We start from the raw sequence: 22,254 nt of genomic DNA, 5'->3' as shown, positions 1-22,254 counted from the left end.
TGGGCTACTCTAAACACTGATCAATTATTTTTTAACAAAATAGCATATTATTAAAAATATTTCAAACAGTTATAAATATTATAAGTTTATTATCCTAAAAATTTTAAAAGTTGTATTGTGTATATACAAAAAATGATAACTTAAGTTAACGTGTAATATTGCAAGTTTATACGACTAATATTTTTTTATTAATAATAAAATAACGAAAATGATTAGAGAATAAAGGATACATTGTACTATACATAGTACATACACATTAGAACATCAATTTTTTGTTTTTATTTAATAACTATTAATCTAATTATTCTATTTACTTTAATCATTAATACAAAATTATAAAATGTACAAGATTTATCTTTAATTAATTTTTAATTTCTAGATAAATTACTTACCAGGGTCTTTAAATTAATTTTTAAACTTTTTTATTCATAAATAAAAATGTAATCATACATAAACCGAAAAAAAATATAAAGTATTTTTAAAATAATATTTTGTTTTGAAAATGCTATTATAAATATTTGGTGAAATGTTCAAGTCTCTTGGGTTATTCATTTAAATAAAACAAAATTGGTTTTTTTAAATCTGTTGAGATCCCCAATGTGCTAACTAAATCTTATTTTCGATCAGAAACTACCTTCAAAGTTGAAAATCGAATCATTTTCACTGATCCAAAAGGCGATGATAGAAAAAAAAACTGACATTTTAAAACCAATACTTTCATTACTTTCATCACTCCACTCGGAACCTAAAAGGATTTTAAATGTTTTATTTTTTTTAAAATTAAAACAATTTATAGTATACTGACTAATTATAACTCAATTTAAAAATTTATATTGTTGAAATTCATATTAAAGATTATTAATCGAATAATAAAAATCACATTAAATAATAAGTACTCAATATTTTTTATGTTTAAGCGCTTTATGGATATTATATAAATAATTATGAAACAATTTCATATGCAATCACGTAAGACACAAGTATGAATGTATCAGTTTCTATTTTGACTAAATACGCGTTTGAAATAAAAATGTATAAAAATAAATTTCACTTATTGTTGGTTTTTAAATATTTTTCAAATACCTAATATTTACAAATAATATGTAATATGTTTGAAACTTAAATCATTACATTTTATTCTAACGTCTTCACGGCTCACGTGGGATTCTTATGTAAGATACTGACCTCATAAAAAGCGGTTGAAATGTCTATAATATATTTAATTTACTGAATGATATGTCGATTTTGAGGGCTTAAATGTTTTCATATTTTTTCTCAAAAGCCAAATTTTTCAGATTATAAATTAATTATATACGACATAGTTTAATACTTATTATAAATATTCAGATAAAACATTTTATTATTAAATTTCTAGTAAATTATTTTATTGATTCCTTTCAGATTTGATAGTAAAAATTAAATTATACTTCTTTATAATTAGATATTAAATAACATAATATTATGGGTATACATTTTAAAACTTTGAAAATATTGTGTCATATTATACTTCAGATATATTTTTGTATTGTAGGTATTCGTATCAAAATGTAAATTAATGAAAAATTTTTATTTTTATTCAATAATTTAATTTTCCTTTGTTGATCCATCTTGAATATCTTTGAAAATACTATCATTCTTTCATTAATTGTAATATTTTAATTATATTGTAAGATTTATTCAACTATTTACTCAGTTAGGTGGGCCTGAGTTTAAAAATTAGTATTTATGTATTAATTTAGGCTAACAATATATTGTTTTTAAGCAATGATACTGCTTTTAAATAATTAATACTGTATTATATTAGTAGATACATATTTGTACGTTTAAATCAGAAATTTAGATAAATATTAAATGGTTATTGGGGCAAAAATAATATGTATTGAGTATAAATTAATACAATCTTCTATAAATTAAAATGTATTAAAAATAAATACTGATGAAATTGAAATATTAGAAAATACTGGAAATTTTGATTAAAATAACAGTTAACTTTAAAAATTTTTTAAATTAATTAGTGAAAAATAGGTTATAGCCTATTTAGAGCCGAGAAAAACATTATTTATGAGCTAGGTATTGGTTGATGTTTTTATATTAACAGTTGCTCATGGTTCATTGAATTTTATGGCATTCAAATAGTATTTTCTTAAACCTTGATACTCTTAGTAATTAACTCTGAGAATCTTTTAAAAATAAACAAATATATAAAAAGTGAATTTTATTCGTTGAAAAAAAATGTATGTTGTTAATTGTTTTCTTAATTAAGTGCAAAACTTAATCACGAATATTTTTGAATAACTAATACCTATTAGTAAATTACACGTGTAAATCCTCAACTTCTGTACTATATAATGTATTTTTAAAGTATGCATCATATATATATAATTAACTCAATATTTGATTACACGTAACATCTATATTCTTTACCCATACCAAACACTCAAAACAGTGATCCTTGCAAGTGCATATGATATAATATATTTTGTATTTTCAGTATATTTTTATACATCGTTCTGTTGTATCAAATAGTGTAACGATGTCTCATTCAGACACAAAATAAACTTGTTTTATAATATAAGATTATTATGATCCCCTTTATGTTTGTTTTCGATCATGAAACACTTGTATTATCGGTGTTAGCTTGTCTAATGTGAGATCAAGAACTTGCTAATCAAACACTGTCGTTCATTAGATAAATGGATGCTGTTAAAAAGGAACGGAGGCGTTAGTAAGTAACCTGTTATCCCACTCACATTTAACCGAGTAGACAAGAAAAGCAATTGTAGTAGCACTTAAACATAAAAGCTGTTCTACTAAATTTCAGTGTTGAAAAATTGTACGTAGGTAAGAGTACAATTACACATCCAATCAGGAGAAATCCACATATATAGTATTTTTTTTCATGTACATGAAGCTGTTAACTAATTTAGAAAATAAACAAATTAAGTACCTATAATATTATAATCAATAATAATAATTTATTTTTAAATGTGTTTGATTTAAAGTTTTTTAAGTGGCATAATAAATTATATTAAGTTAATATCATAGTAAATCATGAATGAAGAGTGGAGTGGACAAGGTAAACTATACATAAATCATTTTTAACTTATACAGGATAACCTGTTTGTATAATATTTTAGTTCTGTCATAGTAACTTAGTCACATTAATTGGATAATACAGTATCTATATTATTATAAATATAATCTGATGTCTAAAAAGTCTCATCTACTCGTATGAGAGTACACTATTAGCATTTTAAAAGAATGATATTAGTTATTAATTTAAGCATTGACAGAAATCAAGTACCCAGTATTATTTTTAAGGCTAACAAGTAACATTTTAAAAGTCTAAATACAAAAAAATTTTGCTATATTACGAAATCATTGGTACAATTTCAAAATAGGTCCTTTTATCTCAAAAATAATTGAGTTTCTGTATTGTAATAACCTGTGTCATGATGATCAACCGTAGATTTCTCACGCATTTTGGATTTTGATTAGATTCATAATTTAATAAAAAGTTTCTCATATGTGGTTTTTACAGTGGATAACTATTGAGGTACACTTTAAACCTACTATACTTTAAAATTCGGAATTTGAATCTTTAAAATTTGTTTTTAAAATACTGATAGATGAAGATTTCTATTAACAAAAGTAGTTAATAAAAATAAAGAATTTTTATTTTCAGTTAAACGTTTACCACATAACTATAAGAATAAGAATATTCTACAATAATTGCAAGTAGTTTTCTCCTTATAAGAAAATATTATAATTATTTTTTCATTCGTTTTAATGAGGCTTGAGCAATTTTGTGGGTTCATCCCAAATCCCTTAATTTTCACTTATGAATTTAATAAAATGCATGTATAAATACTGTGCATTGGCCGTTATTTACCTAAAATAAATATACAACTGTATGTATATTACAATTTTAATTAAAATTTTAATTTACGATTCGTTTATCATATATTATAATAATCTAATATCGTATTAAGTTGTATTTAGTTTGTAGATACAATTATATTAATAGAATTGTATTATAAATAATCTATAGTTAATATAGTATTATAATATTTATCAATGAATTAAGAATAAAAACCTTTTAAACGTATTTAACTGATCTTTGAAATATGTTTTATAAATTAATTCTTATTATTTTATAGGAATCGATTCAATTACTCAATTTTTAATTAGGTTATAAAAACTTAACAACATTACTGTACTACTATGGAGTATGTTGGCAAATAATATCAATAATACCTACACTAGATTTTTACTTTCTTTAATTAAATTATATATTGTCGAAGAAATTTTATTAATTTTCCAACACTTCGACTTTTTGGTAAAATATAGTTTTAAGGAATTAAATGATTTCAATTAGTTTGCAGGATTGAAAAAAATATTTTTTAAATACTTTATATTACCTATGACTTATAAATATCAATGTATCACCCATAAATGCGTATTATTTTTTGATAGGATTTTAAATGAAATGCAGTGTACAACTAAATTTACAGTCAGTCTAGAACATGCAAAAATCTGTTCCAGATTGTTTTTAGAATATTTTGATAAATTGCTTTAAGATTTTAAAAATATAAAACTTCTTGATCCCTCTGTATAATCTCTTGACCTATTATGTAATATATTATAATCTTTACCAAATATAATCCCTGAAAATACAAACTTAACGAATTGAATGAATTCTCATAACACTGAAATATTGATAACCATAACTTTCGTAAGATACTCCTTATCTAATAGATGAAACATGCCAAAACAAATAATACATTTCTAGAAAACTAAAAAGTTATGAACTTATACATTCATTCAATATTAAATAAACAGTCAAACAAAGTATTAATATATCTTAAACACATTTGATAATTAATAACTTATTAATCTATTACACCGTTAAAAAATAAACAAATTATATGTACAAAATATATAAAGTATACAATATAGATAGGTACATAATGATCAATTTTAATGTACGTAAATACTAATAGTTAATTCAATTTATAATATAATTATTTTAATTATTGAATAATACGTTTATAATAGATTGGAAAATTGAATATGTACCTAACTCAATTTAAATTAAATTATATTTTATAATACTATAGTAATTTCTAATATAAATATATATAGAGTTGAAACCTTTCAAATACTTTTTATAACCATTTAATCATAAAATTACGTAAAAATTAAATATCAAAATTTTCTAAAGAGCTTTGAAAATTAATGATTTATTTTATTTTACTTAAATGAGTAATATTAATATTTAATTAAAAATTATATAATTGTTTTAATGTGTACAGTTCATTAGTACGACTGAACACATAAAGTAATATTAACTATTAAACAAATAAAACTTTCATAATCAAATTTCCTAATTAAGATTTCAAAATATCAATGACAATCAACGTAATGACATCTCCTCCTATACTGTACATAAGAAAGTCTTTTTAAAAATTAAAATGAACGTTCGTTCGCACGAATAATATTAGCCTGGGCCGTATGTAGTGAATTGGTACTCTAGGGTTACAACTATTTCAGACCTATAATGTAAATTTTTATCCGTTTTCTACATTTAAAAATATTTTTTTTCTCACTACGCTAGAAACATACTTAAACATTATTATTATTCATCACTATTTATGATAAGAATTATTTCAAAAAATAATTTTTACTAGTAAAAAACTTATATTTTTTTTTCTAACTAAAAAGTGTTATAATGTCTGGATTAACATATTGAGTGACAAATACATAAATAAAGTCTACATAGTCAACTTGTGATCAATATTTAGTACAGCTTGACTATTGTTTCTATTATTATACCTTTTAAAAGTTGAAAATTACTTTTCTGTAGAACAATTTAAAGCCCATGTACAAAGAAACACGCATATCATAATATTTAATTATGCAAGGTAAAATAGAAGTAAGTTCTTTTTCCTAGAAAAACTTACTCGGGAGTCATAGTAAGAAGAGATTTGCTCATTTAAAAAAAATTACCAAAAGGTTTTTAAATAACTAATAAGCATTTTATTATTCAATTGTACGAGATTATTTTACATATTTTCATGTTTGAATATTAAATATTATTTTATTTCACAAAAAAAATAGGTGATATATTATTTATAAGTTATAAAAACATAGTCGCTGTCAATATATTCCTAGGATGAACGGATATCCCTATGAACAACTTTTATTATATTTTACTCATAACTGTAAATATAGAATAATAATTATGTCATGATGTAATACAACACGTAGCTATGAAAAATAATTTGGAAATTATCAGACAAAAAATAAATAATAATTATGCGTTATTATTTTATATTTTTCACTATTTTTTCTGCGCCTCTAAAAAGTAAGCGCCCTCTTATATCCTACTCGAGCCACTCTCTAAATACAACCCTGCAACCGACGACATATAAACGATATTTTAAATGTATAAATTGGGACTGGTTGCAATTCCTAGTTATTTTTGTATAATTTAGACCTATGATAAATGTACCTGGCCATGAATGATATTATGAAATAAAAAAATCAAATTTATTGAATAAATAAATTTAGTATCAAGACGTAATGGCTTTATTATAAAATAATAATTGTATACGATGGTCTACAACACTTAAATATTTTATAAAGAATAATAAGAACTTATCACGTAACATTTGAAAGTGTTACCAGAGGAATAATGAATATTTTTTACCTTAGGCATTTTACCTAATTTTAAAATCAATTTTAACATTTTCACGGACACGTATGTAATTTGCTCCAAAATGGGCTTACCTTAATTAGTATACTAGTTTATCGAAAATGTATGTATAAAAATTAATCCATTTAAAAATAAATAAAAATATATTATATTATAATATAATTACAATAATTAAAGTGAAAGAGAAATATTGAAATATAGAGTTATCATTTAAATGTTTATTTATTTTATGAATCAGATAAAAAGAAAATTAAACTCGACCTTATTCTAAGCTGTTAACAGCTAAACCGTTCCCAAGGTTTTTACTCGGTTTATTTCTCTTTGGTAATTTAAAAAAAGGACTTTTAATTAAAAAGTATTTTAATTACAGTATAAAATATACGCCTAGATAATAAGGGAACTGGACATTTACCCTATTGTATACTAAATAATTATTTGCTGAATTAACGAAAATAAATAAATTTGAATCTCTAAATAAATCAATTTTTCATAATATTCAAAATATTATCAAATTAAAATTATATAATAATTGTATTACATTAATTAAAATCTAATTTTTGTATTTAATATATTTTAGTAATAACTATTACGAAAGAAAAGTGAAACACGATTTAAAACATTTTACTTTTTTGTAATAATATTTCGAACGATTGTCGAATGATCAAAGACGTTTTTTTAGCTGGAAAATTAATGATTTCAATTGTTCCTTAAGCAATGTAACCAAATTAGTGTTGCAACATGAATTTTTTATTTAATATTTTAAACAAATATTTTGATAACATTTTAATAAAATAAGTTATTTGAGCTATTAAATTTTTTTGCATTTATCAAACAAAAAATAAAATAAAATAAAAATACATAGTTACCTTATTAAATAGGAGCATTTAGTACAAAATAGTATTATGTTGTAAGAATTGTTTAAGTATATACTCAAATATTTTTCATCCAAAAATATATTTTTACAGTCGTTTTCATATAAATAAATTGCAAATTGTCTATCATATTATGAACGAACTTTTTATTTTTAAATTTATGACAATCATCTTCTTCCATTTGTCTTATCTGAAATATAGTACTATATAATATTTAATACATTCTAAAAAAATTACGTGTATATTCATATTGATTGAATAACTAAATGTCGTACTTCGAAATCTGTTGAAATTAGATTATTAGTTCTAATTATTTCTTATGGTCTAATTTAAATTGAGTAATTTGCTTTACATAAACGATTTCCATGTAAAATTTGGTGTTTCATTTTATTTCGTTATATCTAATATGTGGTTATAGCGATTATTTTAGCTCTAATCTGTAAGTACATTAAACATTTAAATAATCACTAAGTTGATTAATTAACATAACAAATTATATTTATTCACAATAATTTAAATGTCCTGTATTTTTGTTAGCGTTATAAAACAATATTCGCCTGAATTAACTAATGCCATGTCTTTGCCTCATTCTGGTGAAATTTGTATTGAGTTTTTTATATTTTAACAAAATTAGAAAGATGCAAAACAAAGAAAAGAATTATTATAGTAAGAATATTATTTAGAGCATCCATTAATCTTTTTTTTTGATATTTTAATTTTAAAACATGCTTTGATTATTTTTAAATTTGATAATTGCAGATCCAATTACTCTAATATTAAAAATTAAATTAAATTAAATTAATTATTTTAAATGTAAATTTGTCTATGTTAAAAGGAATTAGACAACATATTTTGGGGAAACAATGGCATTCTCCTGAGATAATGAATAGACAATTCTAACTACATTTTCAAACAATAAATGTAACCATTTAATTTATTATTAGTATAATTATTAATTAATATGTATTAACTATTTATACATACTAATAAAATTAATAATATTTAATCGTTAATATTGTATAATTTAGTACGCATTTATTAATGTAATCAGAAATAGTTGGAAAAAAAACAGAAAATTTAATTATTTTAAACTAAGATATTTTTCAAAATCTTCCTAGTTATAAAGTGATTGAAAGACAGCCCTCATCGTCACCTTTCACAGTGAACACAGAACAATTATAGCATTATAATAATATAATAAGAAGTTTGCGACGAGTGAATTTGGGTATTGGTACGAGGGTGATATAATTATAGCATAGTTTATTTTGTTTTGAAATAAACTATAAAGAAGTTTAAAAAATAAAAAACAGTAATAATCATAGTAATTTGAAACTTATCAGAAAGTTATATAAGTGTCGTAATGTAATTTATTCTTATTTGAATAATTGATACTACGTTACTTAGTTTAGTGAAGGAAATCCCTAGGCCATTGTCGTTTTAATATTCCGGAGAGAAGAGGGGGTTTCCGGTATGAGAGAATGAGCTTAGATTCAATATAAGGAAAATATAATATTCGCAAAAGCAGTTATGAAATATATTTTAGTTGTTTTGCTATAACCGTTATTAGAGAAATATTAAAGTTTTTATATAATATGGCATTAGAAATGTATGATGGGCCATCGCATTAGTGAAAAAGTGAATTAATTTAGATTAAATAACTTAAATTTTATACTTATCAGTAATAATTTTAAGTTATAATAAAGGTTAGCAAATTCCCAAAATCTCAGAAATACTAAAGAATGAATGAGAATATCAAAAATTGCACGATAACCAATTATTATTAATCAATTGTGCTGTTATTTATACAACGTATTCCATATATATATATATATATTCAAATTTTTGATCAAAATTTAAGGCGCAGTTATATTATTTATCAATAAGTGAAAAACAACATAAGTTGTAAATTATACGGTTAATAGTTAATTCTTTAAATAGATAAAAAAAAATTCATTTATTATTATTATATTATTATTAAAAGGATAAAAAATAGAATTTACCATCTGTATAATATAAACTATATAATAAATACAATATATTGACAATTTTTTAATAAATGGAAGCACTCATTGGCCTTACTTAAAATTATAAACATCTAAACCGATTTTAATTAAATTATTTTGTATATATGTTATATATACATACATATTACATACATATAAAATATTAATAATAGGTATAAAATAAAATCACATCTTGATTTGAATCGTTTTAAATTATAATCAAAATAGTAAATACTTAAATTATACTCTGAAATAAACAAAAAAATGGGTTTATCATAGTGCTGTATGTAATAAGATTATTAATCTTATTGGTATAAAATACAAAATTAAAACGAAAATTTAAAATTTTTGATTTATAATTGGTAAATATTAAATTATAACTTCTGTGTGATATATATCGTTATAGATATTAATATATTATTATATTAAATTATGGGGTCATACAGCTTATAATTAAAATTAGTTACGTACGAGACATATAGAGACCAACACAGTTTAACAATAGTAGTTCAATTATAAACTTTTAGAACAATTGACATAATATTTCACTTGGTTTATTGACCAATATTTATTTAATATTAATCGGCGTTACTCTAATGTAATAATATCATTTAACATACAATTACAAAGTACTTATTGTTAAGAAGAAAAATTTGTATTAAAATATATTTTTTAATTTGTATTCCAGTGTACGATCTTGTCTTGTGACCAGGGAATTCCCGGGAATATTCCAACTTTATATAATATTATACTTGTGAATAATATGTTTTGCAAATATAAAGTTATTTCATCTCGCATGATTTCAAAACAAAAACATTATTTTTAAAAACAATAATTACTCGGTTGACAAAAATAATCTCGTCCATGTCAAATTTACAATTTTTTGAACACTTTGACGTACTCATACTATACGTACACCATTATACAACTAAAATGTGTTTGTTTAAATCTAATTTCAACTTTTGGTGCAACTGGCATGATTCTCACCGTTTACTTCTGACATCTTCTGTGTAAACACAATAATGGACTCCGTCATTGTTGTTGCTGTTGCTGTTGTCTAGGAATTTCAAGTAAGAGCTATGTAGTTTATTGTAACGACCAGTGGCTGTGTTCGATTTTCTACCGAAATATTCTTCATTTTAACGCTTTTAAAATCGTTGCTGTATAGTTTATATAATAATAATAATTCAATACTCATAATATAAATATTAATTCCTATTATATCATATTATTAAAAACATTGCAAAAAAAAAAATTGTAATTTTATGTTAAATCGTCGCTTGTTAATTAATAGGTATTTTAATATATGTTTTTTTAATAACAGTGTAGTATATAAAATGCTGATAATTCAATGACGACCTGAATTATATGAAAAAAATCAATGAACTCGCTCTTGCTTTAGTAAATGTTGAGCGGAGTGTCAGCCTCTATTTCTAAGGATATTTTATAATATAATTTTATAAATTGTATTTATTTCTCTATTAGTAATTTAATAGATAACTAAACTTATATTTTCAAGAGCTTAAAAACAAAGAATATTGGTATGGTTAAAGAATAAAATAATAGATATGACCTTTGGTTATTTTTCTTCATAATATCATATTAAAGTTTTCAAATTACTAAACAAATTAACATACCTATTAATTGATATTTGCGTATTGTTGGTTATTTATATTGTACATAGGCCAAACAAATAAAATTGAAAAACATAAAAAAATAAAACGATACAATTTATTGAACATTCGATTCTTTTTCTTGAACATTTTTTCGGCCATTACGCATTTCACGTAACTGTATACATACTGTAAAGCCTCAGCTGTCAAGCTAGGGTGGTGTTTTGAGTTATTTCACAGTGAAGTAATATAGTTAAAGCATTACAATATTTCACCCGACCATTGCACGGGTCGTCCTAAACACCAAAATCATCTTTCAATAATGGTTAATCATTTCTTCTATGTTATTGTTGTACACGGAAAACAATATCCGGTCCCGTACGGTCCGCATTCGGCCCCCTATTGTGCGATTACCGCGGTAGGTAGCCGTTTTAGATGACATTTCTTGGCCTCGTGCCAAAATCTAACTACTGCCGGCTTATAAACTTAAATTCTCATACGCGCATATATAATAATATGATGTAATACGTTTATGTGCGCGTGCATGCACACTGAAATATGTGTTTGTTCTATTAATTGTAATTAACGGCAATGACTCGGACAAAACCCTAAACTAATAAATGGATTATTCTTAAATATACACCCAAAAAAAATAAAGAGAAAGTTCAACCCACACGTTATACATTTTATTAGACATAACCGACGTGTACCAGACCAACGGTAATGTTTTATATAGTTTTTAAGGGATATATTATGCGACCAACTACGCATATTATACCCATGGCACCTATACTACCCATTGTTTCAAAACGACAACAGAATTTAAACGATTATTGTACAAGACTTTTAATTAAGATGGGTCCTAGGTAACCATAGTGGTTTTTTTTTAAATAACATTTTCTTGGACATTTAGATAGTTTAGAAAGAGTGATTTATTTATTTGAGTTAAAAAGCTGTTTATGTTGCAGTCAACTCAATAATTAAGTTTGAAAAAAAATATTGCGATTTTCAAGTGGATTAAAAATGCAATGAACTTAGGAGTTATTTGATATTATAATTATGTGGTTTCTTACTAACTAAATGGCTAGACCAAACTATCAATAATAAAAATACCAACGTAAAAAGATCTATTTGTTTTGAACCGCACATAATGATTTAGTGTTTGAATATTACGAGCAATTAAAAACAAAAATAAATCGATCGTTAACTATAATAATAATAGGTATTATGTCTGTGTTATTTGTATTGCGATATAAATTGATGTAATGTTTAATTTTCAACGAATAATTATAATTATTATAATATTGCAAACAATGCAATCAAATACTATGTGTACTAATTGGTAGGTAACTGTGGATAAAGTCGTTATGAAACATTTAAGTTTCTAACTACAATTACTTGTAACGCCATTACATGGAACATAAATCATTTTAATATTGTATACTAACCACTAAGCCTAGAAAAATTATTGATATCCGAACACGAATAAATATTATATTTTTTCGGATGAGTGTATAGCACCTATTCACACATATGCCAGCGCGATTTTGTCGTTTACGAATAGACTTGAGGCTATATTATTATATTGTATTGTATCGATTTGTACCGTAATGGGTTTAGTATAAAAAGCTATTCTGCCCATTCTCGGCTATTATCAAAAATGCAAATACTTTTTTTGTGATTCAGATGCATTTTAAATACGTTTAAGAATTATATGAAATATATATTTATTTTATTATTTTAAAGTTAATTATTTAAAAATACTGAATACAAAAATAAGCTCAAATATACTTGAATTCTAAGCTAAATTGTTTCACTTAACTAAAAAAAAAATATTTGTATTCAATTATAATAATTTTTTAATACACTGTATGCAGATACTATTTTAATAACAATTACGATTTATGATAAATTAATTGTATAGAATGTAAATTTTTAAAAATGTAAGGCATTAAAAAAGTCATTTTTGGTATTTTTGTGGTCAAATCATTTTAATATTTTTTTTTGTTTAATTTTTTTAAACATTTTTAGGTCATTAAGTTCCGGACCCTACTTATAAGTTATAACTCATGAACTACTCTTCCAAATTTATATTATATGTATCATAATATATTTTATAGGTACCAAAATACGGTATAAAATATTCTGTTCCAGAATATTATGAATTTTAAAATGTAGGTACGTTGTCATTCATTCATTCATTCATTCATTCATTCAAAAAAAAAAAAAAACACTAGTGAATAAAATACCTATAAAAAAATATTGTTTTATTTCGACTGGAAAATATGTAGAAAAAGATATTTTTAAAAACGTTAATAGATTTTAAAATAACGAGTGATGAGTGTTGTTCAATAAAAAAATTACCCATTTTAATAATAATATTAATATATAATAGCTACGTATCATTGTCAATGACGAACTCAACGTCTTGCGCAGATGAAAAAATGTATGGCATTATATTTCAGGTATATGGAGTCGTTTTCGCACGATTTATCGTCGTCTCCATCGACAGAACAATAATTTATTCTCACGCCCGTCACCCACATGCTATAATTGTATTTACCCATACCCGTATATCGAGTACCGACTTTGCCAGACTATGCGATGTCGTTATTACCTTTATGTACATATATATTATATATAAGATTGTACCGGGGACACGTTAAACTTCGATAAACAGACCGGAGCCGATGTTTATCGTCGCTAAATTATTATATGTCCAGCACGGCAACGGGACTGTCTCGGACATCCGACACACGTGACCTATGGCCATCACAACAACGATATACGTTGTACCCGGAGGATGGAACAGATATTCACGCTATTATTATTACTTACACGAGCTGACCCGATGAAAACGATGTAGTAAATATCACGTATTGTGCTAGTGGAATTAAAATTTAAAACATAATATTTTAATTCCGGTATCTTTTATTTATTTACTAATACGGCATCAACGGTTTTACATCGGGATTTCGCCATATACCGCGTTGTGCAGAGTCGAATAATATACTTGACTTATACAGGTAACGTTTTACCGACATTATGTTATACCTATACACGTCGAATAATACACGGGATATTATACATGAAATGTATACTATAAATGCGTTTGTCAGATTATATAGGGATGTTTGTTATACTATGATTGCCGATCAATTATTATTAAGTTCCCAGCTTATGTGTGACGAATTAGTCTTCTTATGAACTTATTAGTTATTTGAATAAATATTAGGATAATGATTTGACATCTGCAAGTTCTATCGCTTTCTTCTACAACGGTTCCGATTTTTAATTACCACGATAAAAAATATTTATATTTATATTAATTTACAATTGACACTGATGTTTTAATGTAATAATATATTATATACAGCGTAGATAATAACAAAAATAAGTATTAATATTCAATAGTATTTTTCACCAATTTTTGAAAATGTACTGTATATTATGATTGAATAACAATTGTATTAAATTGCTGGCCACACCAAATAGTTTGTCAATATATTTTACGTTAGGTTAGAGAAAACCAAAAAAAAATAAAAAAAACCATTGTGTTAACTTCTATCAGGAAAAAATAGATTATATTTTAGGACAAAATATCGAATTTGAGGTGTTTTAGTGAAAAACGTGTTATTTCCAAAAACCATTTTTTTTTTTCAGGAATAGTGATTTTCTGTTACAAACGATCGTGAAAGATTAAGAAATATGAGTAACTTTTAAAAAAGAAATATTTATTATTGAAAAAGCAAAATGTTTGAGAAAATAAAATCATTTGATCACGTTTTGAAGAGTTTTTTTTTGATTTGCTACAAGACGTGACATTTCCGGAAATAATACGTTATGAAAAAATATATGCGGTTAATAGTTCGTTTTGTGAATTTTTTTTCTAAAGATTATTTCCTCAGTATTATAATATTGTTTCTAAAAATATTACAATACGATTTTGTTTTGGTATTTCTATTTTTTTTTTTATACTTTGCATCAAGTAATATAAAATAAAATTTTAAAAATATAGTATAATAGGTACGTGGAAAATATTTATTTATATCTTACCCATTAAAAAATAAAACAGCCTTGTTAAATATTATAATTGAGTATAGGAACATTCACTTCTATGAAATATTATTAAATATATAACAATGTAAAATAATATATAATGTAAATATAATAATATAAAATATATTATACAAATATAATATGTATATACCAATCAAGTAATAATCGTTAACATAAAAACAATGACAACATAAACATATTAAAGAGTATCTTCATTTGAAATAAAAACTCCGTTTTCATCTTTTAAATCATTATTTAGTTCTTCAGTACTTGGTTAAAAATATATCACAGCAAAATTCTTTGACATCTTTAAGAACTATAATTTTATATATATTATTTAATTATATATATCATTCTGTTTTGGCTCTTTTACATAATTCAGCAGTGAAAGTTTTTCTAGACGTAACTTTAATTTTATAAATTTACAATTCGCTTTATAACTGGTACTTGGGTTGGGATAACTTCATAATATGAAGATGATATTCCTGCTATTTTTTTTGTTAGATTATTGAGTGACACAAAATTAAAATTAAGTAAATAATAAAAAAATAAAAATAAATAAAATGTAGATAGGTATATTAATAGTGCGCATTAAATTATATGTTTTTTATTAGTCATAAACTTGGCTTTTATTAGATCACGTCTCTTCTAATTTATTATAAATAATAAAACTATTTAATAACTAAAAATAACTTAGAAATTAGTATTATTCATGATAAAAAATATTTAAATTTTAAAATATATTTTGTCATGAGAATATGGGTTTATAAATGTTAAGATTGTAACAAAACTTTTAGTACTCATATTAATCATGAACTTAAGTGGGAAACTACAATCGATTGAATATGAATACGCTTATATATAATTATTTTTATGTTAACTTTTATCCCTGCGTAGGTCGCGTATCTTAATAGGACGTCGGTAGTCGCGTGGATTACAATTGTAATCCGTTTTTTTTGATAGGTTCTAAGTTTTTATTGATAATTTAAATTATAGTTATATACTAAGTACAGACTGACAAATATAGTGAGATGAAGAAAAAATTTTTATTTTTATTTTTTACTTTAGAATATGAATTTTAACTCAATGAGAATAAATAATAATTTATTAGAATTCGTTTTCTTAAATTGAAATGCTATTCAATGTAATTCAATTCTTTTAATATTTCTGTATAAACATATTAATATTTAAGTATATACCTTAGCTCACTATAAAAAAAATTACAAAAAAACAAGAGTACAATATAATTTTTTACATTTTAAATCTTTTAATCATAAAAAAAAATACATTTTTATTGAGTTGAATTATTGTAAGTCGATTTTTCACTCTGTTCTTGATCACAACACTCAATGCAAATGTATTTCAAATGATCTGGACACACCTATATAAAACAACATTCTCATAATTTCCTGGTACTTTTGTTTTTAAATAATTATGATTAAAAAATAAACGCGCGTGAAAGATCGCGTGGCATACATTGGTAATTCAACAAACTTTGAACTCCGATAACAACGACAACTTCTGCGACCCTTATTCGAAAACGAACTAATAATATTAAGCAATATGTCATTCGAAGGTACTGAAAAGATGAAATAATTATATAGATTTTCAAAATACGAAAAAAAATTGTATTTTAGAATGGATTACAATAGTAATCCCCGCGACCTACGCAGGGTTATATATATTTTTTTTTTATTATATTTGGGTCCATATTTGAATATGAATAACCAAATAACTTTAATTTTAAATGATTTATAACAACATTGTCATTAACATCTTTTGAATAAAATTTAATTTAGTTACTAAAACAATAAAATTACATGGTTAATAATAAATTACAAATAAAATCATAGATAAATGTAATAGTTTTGGAAAAATGTAAGAAGTGTGATCTATAATTTACTACAGAAAATAGTATGTTTTGAAAGAAAGTAGATATAAAACGTTTTGAGAAAAAAAATTCTACTGGAAATAACACTTTTTTTAAAAAAAAGTAATAATTTAAGCTCAAGTTTGGACCTAGTACGTTTTGGCTAAAATTAATAGTTTCAATCGATACTCGCTATTTTTGATAATAATCATTAATCAATACATAAATCAATTTTATTTAAAATTGAGAACACCCCATTTATGATACTTATAATGTTTGTTTTATTTTTTTTTTAGTTTCAAGCTGCTCTGCTGCAACGATGGAACCTACCATCGTTCATGTGCGCCTTTTGTCCATTCATACACGTCCTTTCTATCACGGTTAGCGTGTTCACACTGACCGCCATAGCTGTGGACCGGCGCCAAGCCATACTCAATCCGTTCGCGTGAGTATATATTAATTGCAGCTTGCGAACTTTTGAGAATTGGGTCGCATACTTGTCTTTACGAGATTTAAGGGTGGAGCAAATTGCAGATGGTTCTAATTTACGTCTGTGATGTCATCGATTCCCGAGTCTCGTATTTATGAAAAAAAAAGGCATGCGTGCAATTAATCCTCACTTAGGTAATATAATCAATTGCTGCAGATATAATATTTGAATAGTAAATGTGGATTTATTTCAGCGTATGGTTACGTATTTTTGTAACATTCCAGTTGTTGAAGTGATTTTCTATTTTTTTTTTTTTCATAGTAAATAATAATTAATCAACCGTAAAAAAAAATTACCATCGAATTACGATGCAAATTAATCACGTTTCATCCAAATTTACAATAAACAATTCACTATTATTTTTATTATTAGCTAAACAAGTACAAGCGCATAAAAAACACGAATTCCATTGTACAAATAAATCCTATGCTTGATTACGTATACATTAATTGAATAAATAACAATAAATTGAATTTAATATTCGAATTTTCAAGGGATTTATAAATTTATAATCCAAACTCGTCTCGATTCGCTTATAAAGTTTAAGCATAGGATATAGAGACGTGCAGTAATGCGTTTGATGTTAATTTAAAAGAAATATATAATATATCATTATCGTATGGTCGGAAAAGATTCTGAATAGATATCAGTTAAAACCGTATTTATTTTTGACATTTATTCAAAGACTATCCGTCGTTTTTTTTTTTTTACATTTAGATAAAAGAGTATTGAAAAACCAAAAAACTCATGTTTAAAGTTCCGTATAGAGGCAACCTTTGATCTGCAAATATCTGATAATGCCATACAAAACTTTATAAACAATTCTCGAAAAAGTGTTCAAAGGAAATAACATAGTAAAAAAAAAACAACACTTTAAAACTGTAAAACCAATACATTCCTCATCTATACGCATCCATTGTGAAATATCTATATTTTAATATTGTTTAGTATCAAATTTCGGTGTTTTTGAATGATGAATGTCATGTGGAATGTGACTTTATCGACACTTTACAATAACAATATAACATTATTTGTTTAGTTATAACTGCTTAAAATTCTGACTTAAGACGTCGGTTAAATAACAATTGAATAATATACATTTATACGTGATTTTTATGTACGGAAACATTTTATACAATGAATAATGAACATCGATACGAAAATTTTTTTTTTTTTTTTTAATATCAATTTTATTATTGCCTTTTAACTATTGTCTATTGATTTAAAATTTGAATAAAATCATTAATCATACTTCCAATTTCGTAACTGTACTAAGTATTTACTTTTCTTCGGTCTTCAGGCCTTCGTCTTTAATTGTAAAAATTAGAAATAGTTGTGAGTCTACCAGCAGCTGTTCCTATAATTGTAGGTATGTTATTCATATTAAATGTCAAAATAATGCGCCTATTATTTTTCGCCATTTGATGTTTAGATAATAGTATATTTATGTAATATTAGTTTATTATGCTCTAATTTTTTTTTTAATTTTTTAATATTATTCTGTCACCAATAATTTAATAAATATCAATATTGATCTTTTTAAATACAACTCTAATGATAATTTAAATAATACCATTTTCTTGTTAATTCTTCATAATATATTATTATTATTATTATTATTATGTATTTGTTTTATCATAAAATTACAGACACATTTTAATAGTATCATAATTTTTGATGAAATAAATATAAGTAATTAAGTATTAGATAACTAATATTACTTTAAATTTAATCAAGCCTGTTGACTATAGCTTTCAACTGGATCAATTTCTTAAGTAACTCGTATCTTTTAACTAGAAACACAATCTTACTATATAACTTACAACTAGTTACAATATTAATAGAGTGAATTGTCCATCCGGTATCCACATCCTTATTTACAATATAATAATAATATATTTCAGTGTAATAACGTATATACATTATAAATAATATGCTTGCTGTGTGTATACACCATAGTCCACAAAATCGCAAATACTAATCCAACGAAATCCCTTGGGTATACATTTCGAATAAGAAATCCTAAGCACGTACGTTCATTATTATTTTACATAAATAATAATAATGCATAATGTGCATGTGAATAATGGGCGATGGTATTTCATTGCAGAGTCTAATGAATGATGATAAACAAAATATAATACAACCAATTTGATATGATCAGCAGGGTCAGAATCGTAACTATAATAATATGCATTATGACATGTCTGCAGTATAATATAACATCTAATTAATACTATACGTTATCTTATGGGTCCGGGCGTATATTGTGGACAGTATGGATGCAATAATATTATAGGTATTAAGAGTTTTCACGTTCCAAAAGTAAAATTGTCTACGGCGCGTGACGCTATTGAAATTATATTTACGCGAATACACACACAGCACGACGTTATATTATTAATATACGTTCACGCGCGTCCACCCTGCAAAGATACCTAAAATGAAAGAGTTAGTAAATATTTATTTCCATTTAAATTTCGGGTTAGCCGATACCTACTCGTTTACACTGTGAGTGGCGGTACACATCGATTGCACGTTCTACTGATTCTTCGAGTAAACCACATAACTACGTGGAACAAGAGCGGATATATTATTATATAGTTACGTCGTCATTGTGATAATAATATGATATCATAATATTATTATTATATAGATAGGTATAAATACCATACCATACCATAGAATGTCGCTTGCGAGAAAATTATTCTTACGAGATAATTGTTTTATTTTCCTTACCGCAGAAAAAGTTATTTCATCAAACCGAATCACTCAAGTGTTGTAAGACTAAAATGTCCTGTCAATAATGTTTTATTGTTATAAGTGTTGAGAAAAGAGTATAGCGCATTCTACACGATGTATAAGTATCTATAGTTCTATTGTAATTATAAATCTTAGAGTATAAAATATAAAATTATGTATTTAGTGAAAATGATCATTAAAATATTCTATTGCCTAATCAACATTATTCATTAATATTGTGATCTATTAAAAACTAAAATTACCAAGACTAATAGTTCTAATAAAAATTAAATAATAGAATATTCAATAATGGTGACTATGTAATAAAATATAAAAGATGAACGATGTCATGGAAAATTAAAATGTATAAATAAACCAACAATCGTTATACCGAAAATCGTGACGGACTGACACAAATATTATACAAAAGAGGCATAACCTAGGTATTCTACATAATAGTAGGGTGAAAACTTACAACTGACTATTATAATAACAGTTCAATATTTCAATAATAATAATAATAATGGTGATTAAATAGTAAATATTATTTACGTGGTTTAAAATTCTAATCACGATAATATTTGATAATTTATATTTTATGTAAATATTTTAAACAGTATGGGTATGGATTTTTTAAAGATTCATTCAGGTGAACAAAATAATCATAATAATAATTTAGTAATAAGTATTATACAACTATAATAAACTATAGTAAGAAACCAGCGAATTCGATCTACTGTACAATAGGTTTCTAATGTATACTTTAGGTTATTGTTGAATACCTAATTCACTGTGCTGAATGTACTAAATTTGAATGCAATGATTTAATGGCACAAACAACGATTCTGTGTGGAAAAGTGCAGATGCTTTGTATTAGAATATATCAATCAATTCAAATTTGACATATCTATAATAATGAATCTTTTCATGGATAAGTCATATTCATAATAGCTAAGCGATTTCACCGGTTTTTTTTTTATCTTTTTTTTCACTATTGTATTGAAAAATACAAAGAGCAGTTCAACATTTGACTCTTTAAAGTACAAATTAGATTATATTTTCTACCACTCTACCAGCAACAATCCTTAAAGACTAAATTATTTTTATAATTCCACAACATGAAACTAACACTAAAAATTAAAAATTAAAATACATTATTATAAAAACAATATATTGCTTCACCTAAAATTTAAAGTACTAAAATTATTTAAAAATTAATAAAAAAAAACCTGAAATTGTGAAACTAATACATTTGTTGTATTTAATATTTATACAAAACTTAGAATTTTGTACAGGAAACATACACCAAATAATAGTTATATTATCAAAAATAAAGGGGTTATCCCTGGTGGAAAAGCTAAAGAATTCCGTTTGCAGGACCAGTTAATATAAAAAAAAATGCAAGCACTTTAAATTTCTGAGCCGAGCCGAGCGGTTTTACAATTATTATGTGTTTTTTTTTGTCGTTTTTATAATAGTTTTTATAACCTATAGTAATAAAAATACTTGATTTTTCAATTTTGAGGATAGTCTGGTCAAAAAAATTGTAATTATCTGATACTCCTGCGAATCGAAGTCGAAATTATTATACTTAAAATGTAATACAAGGTATCGTGTAAGTTGTTCAATCGAAGGTAAAATTATATTATTAATAGAAAGTAAAATATTTATAGTTATAAAAATAAATTATAAGATATTCTTAGAATTACAGACTGGTACACTCTGTTTCCATTGCGATTAGTTTTCGTGTGAAATGATATTGAATCATTAAATTCAAATTTAACGCATAAATACAGCGACCTTCTGAATGAAGTACTAAAAATAATCCGAGCACTGTATCCCATCGTAACGGTGATTATAACAATCAAATTCATCGATATTTCCAAC

The 22,254-nt window shown here is 24.4% G+C and overlaps 1 protein-coding gene across 1 annotated transcript in view; it reads left to right on the top strand.

The window, feature by feature from the left end:
• LOC113552319 (tachykinin-like peptides receptor 99D) overlaps positions 1 to 22,254 on the top strand; it is a 50,052-nt gene that overhangs the window by 19,853 nt on the left and 7,945 nt on the right. Inside the window, exon 3 of the mRNA XM_026955141.1 lies at positions 17,432 to 17,580. Coding sequence (XP_026810942.1) covers positions 17,432 to 17,580 — 149 coding nt within the window. The remainder of the gene's footprint in view (positions 1 to 17,431; positions 17,581 to 22,254) is intronic.

This window comes from Rhopalosiphum maidis, chromosome 2 (genome assembly GCF_003676215.2).
Source record: "Rhopalosiphum maidis isolate BTI-1 chromosome 2, ASM367621v3, whole genome shotgun sequence".
Taxonomy (NCBI): domain Eukaryota; kingdom Metazoa; phylum Arthropoda; class Insecta; order Hemiptera; family Aphididae; genus Rhopalosiphum; species Rhopalosiphum maidis.
This window is presented reverse-complemented; position numbering and strand designations above follow the sequence as displayed.